The sequence below is a fragment of the Atta colombica genome, unplaced genomic scaffold (genome assembly GCF_001594045.1).
Source record: "Atta colombica isolate Treedump-2 unplaced genomic scaffold, Acol1.0 scaffold176, whole genome shotgun sequence".
Taxonomy (NCBI): domain Eukaryota; kingdom Metazoa; phylum Arthropoda; class Insecta; order Hymenoptera; family Formicidae; genus Atta; species Atta colombica.
Window position 1 is genome coordinate 253,201 of NW_017259267.1, and position 12,951 is coordinate 266,151.

At 35.3% G+C, this 12,951-nt stretch overlaps 1 protein-coding gene across 1 annotated transcript in view; it reads left to right on the forward strand.

Moving 5' to 3' along the window:
• Window positions 1–1,378: 1,378 nt before the first annotated feature.
• LOC108686350 (glutaredoxin domain-containing cysteine-rich protein CG31559-like) overlaps window positions 1,379–12,951 on the forward strand; it is a 32,228-nt gene continuing 20,655 nt past the window's right edge. The window contains exons 1-2 of the mRNA XM_018191615.1: window positions 1,379–1,501; window positions 2,815–4,504. Of these exons, the coding sequence (XP_018047104.1) occupies window positions 2,858–4,504 (1,647 nt within the window). The 5' untranslated portion in view covers window positions 1,379–1,501; window positions 2,815–2,857. The remainder of the gene's footprint in view (window positions 1,502–2,814; window positions 4,505–12,951) is intronic.

The window sequence follows — 12,951 nt, forward strand, 5'->3', positions numbered from 1 at the left end:
TTGGTGCAGATGAAATGACCGTTTTTCGTATTATAATATATTCCAGTATATTCTAGAATATTTTTAAAAAATTAGCGATCACACCATTCAAAGATTCAGCTTTAAGAATCTGTATTTTTTTTTATTGCAATATAATGATTTTTAACGGAGTTATGAGCAATCAAAGTTAGAATGTTCCTTTTACTTAATCCGTGAATACTTAGGAACAAAAGATCGGAACATTATTAAAAAACGATAGGAAACAAAAGATAGAAACATTATTAAAAAACAATTTTGCAGGGAAAACTTCAATCTTTCATGATAGATAGTTAAAAAGTTTCTCAATTTTTTGAGAGGCACATGACAGACTTATAAAGTGAAAAGAAATTTTTTCATTTTTTTCAGCTGATAATTTTCTATATGTAAAAATTATCAAACTCATAAACTGAAAAAAAATATATAGTAAGTTTCTGAAAGTAGAGTTTTCAAGCTTTAAAATCCTTTTTTAAATCAAAATTTCATTTTTTAACGAAGTTACGACTGTTCTTAATAGCAATATAGAAAAACGGTCATTTCATCTGCATCAACCTAATATTTGTATTTAAAAATATTTGTTTAAAGTATGTTAAGTAGAGATATATCTACAGAATAAAAGACATTATACATATATAGAACGGAAATTCTTAAAAGAAATATTAAATCGCAAAGATGTATTTATGATAAGAAAATGAAAGGATTACTAGTTACGGGTTAAATATCCAATATTAAATATATTATCTGAAGTAAATCAAATCTTCTATATTTTTTATTCTCAACATTTTTCTTTAGTATCTACGTATCATCTACAATGAATATTACAACGTTCTGAAATTATCGATCATGAAGAGATGTTTATAGGTAGATATCGAGCATATAGCCTGCGGGCGATTGTGCTTTCCATTCACACCATTCACGGGGTACACCGTGTACGGATTATACAGCGAAATGATCCAACGAAGATGCTAAGGAGAGGAGCAACATTCTGTAGCATCAGCGGTGAAATTTTGGCAGGTGCACACGGATGATCATGTATGTACACACGCACAAACATACACTTACGGGCGTCCACGTGAAAGGCAGTGAACGGTAAAGAATCAGGTATTTAAATAAGAAACCGGATGGTTAATCCAGCGGGTGGCTCGGTAGAGGACGCCACGACTATCACTTCACCCAGGCAGATACTTGTCTGGCGACTACAAGCCAAGCTTGGAAAGAACTCGTTCTCGTCCTTCCACGATTCTCGCCTTTCTCCCTCCTTCCTATCGGCACCACACACCTTCCCTGTAGACAGTTTCCCACTCCCGCTTTCGCTATGCCCATGATCTCGGGGCCCGACTCCAGTCCCCACCCGGACCGTGAAACTGCATGAGTGAGTGTCAGCGGCACTCAGTACAGTTACTGACGTCCCGTGCTGTGAACGATCACCCGTTGATCGTCATCGTCGTCGTCGTCGTTGTCATCGGCTTTAACATCCGAGTCGAGTGTAATCGAGTTTTACTATGCGCCGCTCTTGATATACATATGCGGTCCATAAGTGGTGTTATCCTCTTCTCCACGGTCCCGAACGACCCAGTCTCCCTCTCTTCTTCATCTCACGGATGGTTTTCTCTTTCTCTTTTTGCGTACCAGTCCCGTACGTTCCATCAGTCTCTCTCTCTCTCTCTCTCTTTCTCTCTCTCTCTCTCTCTCTCTCTCTCTCTCTTTCTCTTTCTCTCTTTCACGCGCAGCAGATAATCCACGATCTCGCATGACCACAGGTGCACGCTAACGTTTTCTCGACGAGCGGAGCCGCGGGGCCTTACTCGGCCGATCGACCTGATTTGAACGGCGATGCAATTCGTCAGGTTCTTCCATCTCCGTCGTCCTTGAGTACGATGGACCTAAAACATGATCGACGAATCATGATTGATTGTCAGAATTTGGACAATTTCACGGAGTGATTAGTGTTTGTCTATGACAGGGTGCAGCCTTAATTGTGAATCTCAGTATACAAAATTAATTAAATTATAAAATATATATTTTCTCGTGCAGGTATTATACATTTTTTCTTGCGCAATAATCGTAATATGTGAAATATGATCTATCAAGATCGAAATAAAAAATATAGTAAAATAAAATAAAATAAAATATAATAAAATAAAAATAATATAAATAAAATAATATAATAAAATAAAAAATCTTTCCGATATCTTGAAAATTGTGGAAACCTTGAAGATATGTTGTGATAGCAAAAATTGAAATCTCTCTCTCTCTCTTGATTATGTATATGGTCTAATTATTCTATGTAAGATACCGAAAAGAATTGGTTAAAAGCATATAATAGTTTCAATAGTTTAATAGTTGAAATTGACAATAACAAAGAAACAATATTTCAATGCGTTGCTAGTTATCGAATATGCTTAACGTACGAATGTGTCGATGAAAAGCGGTCTGTCCCAACGGCACTCAACTTTGATCGAGTGTTATGTTGTTCTGTATTGCAGTTGCGTTTCAGAGCGAATTGTCCATGCTGCATTTGCGGTGAATTAATATTGCCATAAATCATAATAGATACACCATATAAAATGCGTGGCCATTTCGGGAAGTAGCTTTATCTGCACGATTAATGTTTTTTTTATTGAACAATCGGATAGATGTAACTTTATCATAAAGAACCTGTGCATTATCATGAAAACGATTTGATCACGATTCGGTCTTGTAATAAAGAGAAAGCCATGAAAGGAAAGAGAAAGAGAAACCCCGTTAGGAAAGAAGCTTGTTGAGTTAATCCTTGAACTTTCCAAATTCCTCGTCAAGGTGAAGCCTATGGAGTGAGCCATTGGCAACTTGGTATGCACGTATGGATGAGATCATCACGATGACTGTACCTCCGCCATTATCTGCGAAGACACAGACCCGGGATGCGAGCCAGGCCGGTCGGCAGACTGTGTCAATCCGGACCGTTTCCCCTTCCCCTTCCGTCTCGTTGCCTCTCGCCACCGGGCCCGGAGCAACGGTATTTGTCGGAGTAAGCGCTCCTACCGCCGATTCCGTGACAACCTGCAGGAGAAGAATCCCGGAAGTGCAATCGGCGAACGGTGGCTGCGAGGAGCGAAGCAACATCGTCGAATCGTCGCGGCAGCAGCGGTGGCAGCAGTCGCAGCATCAGCAGGCCGCTCATATAGTGAAGATTAAAATCAATCCGGATGGCGATAAAAATAGTAGGGTAATATCGACCGTACGATTGACCCTGGACGAGAACGATCGAAATCACGAGATCGAGAACGGTGCCGCGCGCGAACGTTCGAGCAGACGCGACAACGGTGCGGTGGTGGTGAGTGCGACAAACTTGGTGAACGAGCGACACTGCGCGAGTGCCGGTGCTGGTGACGGCTGTGTGAGGATCAGTGTCTTCAGCGGCGACCCAGCGACTGGGTCCGACAATCAGGAGCGCAACAATAACAACAACAGCAACAGCAACGACGACAGCGATAAGCGTAGCCAGGACGACGACAGAAGTGATAACAGAGACATGGTGCACCGCGGTACCACTGAAACCCTGAACTCATCCACCCTTGGCAGCCGTTCGAGCGCCTGTTTCTATTACAATTCATATCAGAGCCCATTAAGCGGCATGGTGATGTCGAGCGGACAATGTTCGCCCAGCGACACCTTGGACAGTGGCACTTGCAGTGACCTTGACGGAACGCCACCGCCACTGCCAAAAAAGAAGAACTCCAGTACGGTAATCCTGTCCAACAGCACGCATAACCGGACTGGCAGCCTGACTAGCAGCGGCGCCGAGGTCGACAGCGACGACAATGAGAGCAATATCAGCTGCGACTCCTTGAACGGCGCCGAAGTGAACGGCGAAGACACAAGCGAATATCGAGTGCACGAAATGCCGAAGGATGTTGAGGAAACAGTTGGCGTTGTTGAGAAATTGGGCCGAATCACGCTGACGAATAGCGTCAATGATACGATCGAGGAATCGAACGGCGTTCATCGTCAGATCTCAATAACGGAACTCGGTTGCGCGCCATGCTCGCCGGTGTCGTCGGCCAACGTCTCGCCGTCACCATCCGGAACATCGTCCTTGTCGAAAGCCTCCTCGACGCCGCGGGTGAGGAGCCCTGATCCTGCAATCGAGCAAAACGGCCAATCGGTGTTGTCGCCGGTAATTAAAGAGTGCACATACGAAGAGAGGAAGCAACGGGAACAGGAAAGGATAGAGCAGGAAGAGTGCGTCAATGCCACTCAGAATCGGTCGACTGGTCACAAATACCTATACGAGGACGACAGGTACTACAATTTCCACGTGAACGAGTTGCGCGATAATAATAAGAACTCAAACGGCGAACATGGAGTGGCTGAGAACGACGAGTGTTTTGCTGGTTATAAAATCCACGACAAGGAAGCCATACGAAGTGCCAAAGGGACCGTGCGCGGTGTGAAGAATAGAGTACGAGCAGGCATCGCGACGTTCCTGCAGTCGCCTACCTCCAAGGTTTGAATCAATGGAATAATTTAATTTCTGATATTCGCGTGCGAGATTATGACCTATTTATAGTCGGTTCTTATATTTAATCCGGGAAAGGTCATCTGATTTTTTTTTGTAAACGATCACTTGAGAATTTGTACACTCCAATTAAAATCATTATTAACAACATATTGTATATTATTGATTATTTTCTGATTTATAATATTCTATATATTCTAATTTTTTAAAAGAGTGTAAGTAAAACAAATGTTAGTAGTGGCAGCACTTCTAAAAAAATCAAGATTTTAATTAATATAATACTTTTTTATTGCAAGATTTCAATGGAATTGCATATTTGAATATTATGGTTTGTTATTAAAGAATTATTAAGGAAGAAAAAATATGTTAAACAATATTCATACAAAACAATAATTTACAATAATTTACATTTTTTATTTATGTGTTATGATATCTTAAGGCTATGCTTAAGATGGACTTAAATATAATTTTAAGATATCATAAGTTATATATCACAAAGCCATATTAGCATCTTAAGACATTACTTATAAGACTTAAAAGAAGGGATTACGAATACCGGCCTAAATTTTAAAAAACACAAGTCAATTAACACATTGAGAGAAAAGTTTGTAAACAAAATTTGTAAACAAAAATTACATCTTTTATGTTAGCTATATTTTTATATTTAGATTTATAAATATCATTATTATTATTATTTTTAATAATATTATAGCAGCAATAATTATAAAAATAGAACGTTTGATTTATAATTATTTTACTATGCAATTATAATCATAATATCACTTTTCTCTATGCATAATTGCATAAGTGTATTTGTAAATGTTCACATATGCATTACGTGAAAAACGGGATGTGAATTATTTTAGGAATATTTATTCAATACAAAACTAAATTATTAATTTAACTTCAAAGAGTGCAAATTAGTTTACTGTGTATTTCGCGCATAGTAGAGCGACAAAAAGAGGAATGTGATTTATTTCAGAAATATTCATTCAGTAAAAAGCTAAATTGTTTATTTAATTTTAAAAAACGTAATGAATTTACAGAATAATATCCATTTTCAAACGTATACAAAAGTAGAGAATAGTGCGTAATTTCCAATGAAGGCAGCCGATGGAAAGCTTTTAAATTATTTTAGAATAAGTGTCATATTGTATATATCACTAAGTTTACATATATGTTAGATCTACTTATACAAGAAAATAATTAATAATATTTTATTTATGAACTTGTATAACATTCCTCCTCGCGTATTTTAAATATTGACGAATCGATACGGTAGTACCGCTCAGCCTCGTAAACGATGGATCGATTTGTTATGCAAATCAGCTACTGCAAGTACCTGAAGTGCGTATTGACGAGGTCGGACAGAATCGGTATTGAACAGTTCCGGCGCAAGCCTGCATCAGGTTGAACGCTCAAATCCGTGCATCAAGTTGGGTGCACTTGATTCGCATGGTCTACGGATCGGACACGAAGCGTTAGATTTACAGTTAGATAGCCGTACCGTCCTCCATCGCTCGCCTCTTTGAATCAGATGGCATGGATTGGTAACTATATCGTGCATTCGAATTCCACACATGTTTTGCAAGACACAGTGAACTATGTCTTTGTAAATACAATTCTACACTGAAAGGAAGAATTTTTGGTATTTATGACTATAATTATATAATACGTATTACCATAATTATAATTATTAGATATTATATATATCGGTAATAATATTAGTAATAATAATAAATTAGTAATAATTAATAAATAAATCGTTTTATTTATTATTGTTAGTAATAATAACTATGTATAATTTTATTAATAATTATACATAATGTTGTTGGCATCGAAAATTACTATATAGTTATTGTAATTCTAAAAATGGTTGTAATTACTATAACTTAACTATAACTTAAATAATTATTTTTAATTACCAACTTATTCGTTATAAAACCGTACATATTTGTATAGTTGATAAAACTATACATATAATTATTAATATTATAGCAGTAATAATCATATAGTTATAGTAACATGTAATTATAGTCACAGATATAAAAAATTTTTCTTTTAGTGTATATTTATATAGTCTTAAAGCAGCAAATGATTCTTGATAACTGATTACAAGACGTATAATTGCGACATATAATTATTGACACTTCAAAAATTGTTGCTTATATTTGCAGAATAAATTTGCAGTATAAATAAACATCTTGATTTGAAAAACAAAAATAAAAATATCGGCAACATAATAGACGTCTGCGAAGTTGCAACTTGTTGAACTGAGAAAAGAAAAAAGCTAAGTTATTTATCCTCATTTTTCGCATGGCAGCGTGTTAGAATTTTATGATCAGTCTGAAATCACCCAAGGGACTCTCTTTCATACTTCTGCCTCTGTCATAAAATAAATAATAGCGACGAATAGACAGGTTTCTTGAGGGCTCAGGCAGCCAGGTAGAAAATCGCGCAGCGATCTGCAGTGAATGATAATCTTTCCAACGTCCTTTGACAAATATTTACTATCGTTATTGAACACGTTTAGTCGTCGCGATAATCGGCTTACTTGTGGCATATGGGAGCTTATTTGCTGTCTACCGGTTATTCGACGTATTTTGCATTGAATTCCTCTCGGTTACTAGCAAGAAATCTGTGGCTATTAAGATCTCGTGAAATGGATTCCAGACAAACGACGTAATACATATTTAGTGCATCTTTATTACGAAGTTTCCGGTGTTGCTATGCGAACGTCGTGCGTCTGCGACGTTCGTACCATCGATGCGGAACAGTTCGACATAACGGTAGATTCGATAAAATGATATTACAGCAACGTACTGAGAAACGCAATGTACGCAACATAGTTGAGAAACATTGGCCGCGAAACACAAGCCATGTTACGTCCTCATGTTCGTCTTTGGTTTCTCATGTATTTCTCTTTGTTATCGCACACCGCGCCTGCCATCCGTCCATCCATCTTTCTCTCTCTCTCTCTCTCTCTCTGTCTCTCTCTCTCTCTCTCTCTCTCTCTCTCTCTCTCTCTCGCCCTCTTTCTGTCTTTCTCTCTTTCTCTACAGCCGCGCGGCCTATTTCGCGAAATTACAGAGACTGGGTACCTCGCTTGCACGCAAATGCACTGGCAACGGCTGAGAAGTAATCCCGCATTTCCTCGCGGCTGAATTTACCTTTGAGACTTCCACGCCTCGATTGCACTTTTCACGTGCAGTCTATCGCGTACGTGCGATTATCTGCCCATGAAAATCGACGTTCGCGACGCAAATGATGACATTTTAATGAGATGCGTTCTACATCGCACGTCCTTGTACATAACTGCTGTCAGAAAAATCTAGAGTAATATTAAACCGATTTTTAAAGAAACATTACATATAATATTTTTAAAATAATTCAATATTTGATATCTTATTTTTTAATGTATTTAATATGTTTCATTTCTTATTATTCCTTTTATTTCTATTACTGCTAACCAAAGATGAATAAAAATGGAGAGAATATGCGTTTCAACGAAGTAAATGATTATTAAAAATCTTCATAATTGTATATTTTCTTATCAACTTTTTATTTATTCATATTTTATTTTAAATATATAAATTGCTCATATGAGGAGTCAATATTAAAAATTACTAGCAAATGAATTTACAATTAATTAATTTTGCAAGTAATTAAGAGAAATGTAATTGATTGTGATAGTTATTGTAATATAATACGTTCTATATAGATATACTAACGCATTCTTTGGAAATACTGAATGAAAGTAACACTTGCACTTTCGGAATGTCACTTCAAGCTCAAATAACGATTTGATTAGTCGCCATGGAACATTACTATACGCCAATAGATCTTTTATATGGTTGATACATTAGTCGCAGTCGGATAATCGCAATTTACGACATCGAAATGTCATGCGTGATTTTGCAGATCGTACTATTGACCAATGTAAGAAATTTAATTTTGCATAAAAAAAGAAATTAAGTAGGTGTACTAATAAACTTCGACCTGAAATCATAAATCGCTTCGGATAAACCACCATACAATATTTGTCACTTCTTGCTTTTTCATTGCATGCGAAGATTTATCTCGATTCTATACATTTTGCCAATATAAGGTTGCATTGTACATTTTTTATTTTCCGTTACAATTGATGCTTTATTTTTCGCTACAATTAACTTTAACATTTTAATTGACAGAAATAATTAATGATAGAAACAATTTGATATATATATAGAGTATACAAATTTGATATATATAGAGTATAGAGCTTAAATCGTTGATGTTTTCAATAGTATTGTTGCAATGCAATTATTAATTTGATTATAATATTTTGAATAAATGTATTATATTTTTCGCGTATATTGGAATACCTATTATAGTTAACGCGTTTTTGAATAACTTAATTGCTCTTTTTCATACAAAAAATTTTTTACAAAAATGTATTTTATATATATAAAAAAAAATATATTAATATAATTATTATTTTTGAGAAAAATACAACATTAAATTTGGTTTAAGGGCCTTTGTAAGCTTGTTTTGCGACAATTCTCCTATTGCTTAGCGCTTTCTCCTTATAATAGAATTCTTGTGGTCGGGGGGGAACAGTTGGAATTGCAAATGTCGAGATATCATGCGAAATTACTTCCGAGTCTGAGAACTTCATTGTTAACATTATGCTGTGGTGATCTTGAAATTTTGTGAATTTCGATTAGTGCCAAGACATTTGATTATTATTATGATTTAGGTAGTTTCAAGGAACGTACAATAGGAAACGATAGTTCTACTTCCGTGTAAACAGTTCAAAGCACGGTTTCAAATACCGTCAGTTTCAATAGAGTGTTTGATGTAATTCATATTTGAAACTGCCACAATAATTTCTTAAAACAACACATATGGAGTATCTGTTTCATTGTGTTGATTATTGATTGAAACTTATGAGCTGGCTTCAGCTTCCTCAATAAATTGAAGAAAAAAACGTTTCGCTTAATTAAGCAAATTAAATAGTTACATATATTGCTTCTTTCAAAAGCGACACAACCAAAAAATTTGATTTTTATAAAATTTTTTAATAAAATTAAGTTATTACTTAATTTTATTTAAAGAAAAATCATCACAACTGAAAAAGATTAGGGTTTTAAGGATTGAAACAAAAATAACAAAATGATATTTGATTATGTCGAGAGAGAGAGAGAGAGAGAGAGAGAGAGAGAGAGAGAGAAAGAGAGAGAGTATATTTTTTTTATCAATATTATTTGATTGGTCAATAATTTTTTGTAAGTTGTAAGAAAAATAATAGTTCTCTTTTCTTTAAATTTAAGAAGAATATTTGATTTTATCAATTGTGTCACTTTTGTCATAAAGAAATGATCTTGGAAACGATACATATTTTGATTATTGAAAAATATGTACATATATGCATATATAATTATTTATTTTTTGCTTTCGATCACGTAACGCGATATTTTAAACATCTTGCTACCAAGCAATATATTTTAATGCTACGACTTTATTTCTTCTAATTAATATTTAATATAAAGAAAATCGTTTTCTGCTTAGTCAATTATAATTGCATGTAGAAGCACACACGCCTTTTATATTAATCGCATGTCATTTCAACGAATGATTATAAACTGCAAAACTACATACGCAATTAAAATATTATACGTTCAATGGCCAGATAATCTGTTTAGTAAGTAGAGATACACGCTTTGCTTAAAACTCGTATTATGGAAAATAGCTGCTGGCGTATTTAATTAAAGAATCTTCATAAAGCCGTAACCGATGGTACCATGAAATAACTAAGTTAAACCTGGGAACATTATTTTCGCGCAGAATTCAATAAAACAGTGATTGCAATTAATTGGCAATTTAGGTAGGTGAATTATGCAAAAAAGGGAAGCTTTACAAAGAGGCAAACTAGGAGAAACTTTGATAAATCGCACGTATTAAAATTATAATATATTTATGTTAATAGATATATTGAGTAACTTTAAGAAACATTAAGAATTTCTTCTTTTAGAAAACTAGTCATTTTCTTTACTCGGACACATTTTATCAGTGCGTAACTAGTTACATAATTATCCGTTTTGTTACACGTAATAACGTATAAAAGCATATTGATGCATTGAACCGATAATACGGCCTGTCGGAATTTCTCGGAATATGTACTTTCTCATGAAAGTGGAACAGCGATAAATTAACGGTTATTCGTAAAATGAGAGAGTGATTGCGAATTGTTCCTGAAACCATTAATTTTATTCGTTTTCATAATAACATTTCTGTCAAACTCCGCACATTCGTCACATTCGAAATCCCGATCGCGTCTTGCTCTGATCAAACAGATAGCTTCATTGCTTCGGGCTTTATGTGCGCGGTATCGATACACGTGTCTACGCATGCTGATCGCAAGCTAAGTAGCATTACTCTCATTTAGCATTACTATAAATTTTCATGACGCTTGATTCACACGTGTATACACGCAACCCAGTTCAGTAGCTTGGCGACCAACTATGTGATGAGTGGTGAAATAACCGATGATAAACGCGGAACAAATATGACCTACTTCGTCGTCTGCTTCCGCGGAGCCAACTTTCTTTCTTTTTCATTACGAAAATTATCCCCGCGAATCGTATTGGGCTTCATCTGTCTCTCGATATAATTATACGCAGCTTCATTCGAACTGCTTATACGAATTGATTTCTGCCACGCGAAATCAAATACACGTCGATCAAATATTAAATTGATAGACTCTTCGCGAAATTAAATTAATAGACTTCGTGCCGCCAATGAAATGCCGTAGGTCGCATCTCGCCAAACGATAATGACCTTTTGAAATCAGACATGTAAAGCTGCAATCTTCCTTTATGTAAATATACTTTCGCATTTCTATCATTCGGAAAGTTCTAACGGTGTAACGTAAATGACTTATGTAAGTACACCTGAATTACTAATAACTCGCATTAGCTTTGCTAACGAAGTGACGATACCGGATGGCCAAGACGAACGACCTACTTCATCTACCGATTTCCGCTTTTACGAGGCTCCCTGCTATTCCGCGCGTTCAAGAGAGATGGATTCGCCGAGAACTTCTAAACGCCGGTGGCAGATGACGGGAGGTCGACTTCATGAATTTCCCGGTTGAAGACAACGCGTTAAGCATGTCCACGAGACAAATCGGGTGGGAAAAGAGAAAGCGGGTCAAAGAAGCCATCACAGCGACAGCAACAACAGCTGTAGTAGTTTTAGCCTCTTCTTGGATTCGATTAAGCATCTTCCCTCGTATTTTTTTGTATTTTAAATTCGCCCTCGTTGTCGTCTCATATTCCCTTTATGCTCATGTTTTCCCTGCTAATTTCCTACATACGTTTGAACTTTTTTTATGAAAGCTTTCTTTAGCTAGTATATTTATCAAGAAATTCGAAACCGTGCGGCGTGAGTTTGTCCTTTACTTAGCATCTTGTTTTCCAATTATCTAATAATAGGATCTACAATATTGTAACATCATTCCATGTGAGCAAGATATAGTAATGCGGACATTGAATTTACTAGTGGATTATTAAACAAACACTTGCAATATATATAGGTATACGAGTAATCTCGTAATAGTTTCATGTTTAAAGTTAACATGGAATTAATATCTGTTGAAATTATTAATCATGATTTTGAATTAGCATATTATGTGAAAAAGCTATTATTGTGATATTATTAACTATTAAGTTGTTAAATATAGAAAGCATCTCATGTTTATGTATATATATATATATTAGTAAATTGTTTCACTAATGAAATATTTATAAAGATAAAATTTACACAATATTATTGAAAAATATAGTTGCATTTTTTTGTGTAATACATAGGACTATATTTATGCCTCATTTTTTTCAGTAAGTGAGCATATTTAACAAATAATTTACGTTATGTATTATAGAATCTCAGAAATAAATGCCTGCATTTATTAATAAAAGTGAAATGTGAATCGTGACTTTTAACTCTGAAATAAAAAAGATGCATAGATACAGAACCATTTTTTGTAAATAAAAATAATTTTTATTCTAAAAGTAATCTATATATATATAGAACAAGGATCTATATTCTCATCAATCATGTGACTCGAACTGGATAATTACCACGCGCGTTTTCGTTCAGCAATGAAAAATAACAAAATGTATTTCATCAACAAACATTACTCGATTCTTCGTAATTTGTAGCTGGTGCACCGTTATCAAATGATGAAAGAGCACAGGTGTGCATTTGCATATGTTTGTACGCATGACACGAGTAACCCAAAATTTGGAGAATTTCATCTGATCTGAAACCGGTTTACCAGATCTATAACGGAAACATAATATTCCAAAATTTATAATACATATCTAATATACGTATATTTGGTACAATCTAGATAAACCTAAACGTGTACAAGCTACACATAGTTCTATAGAACT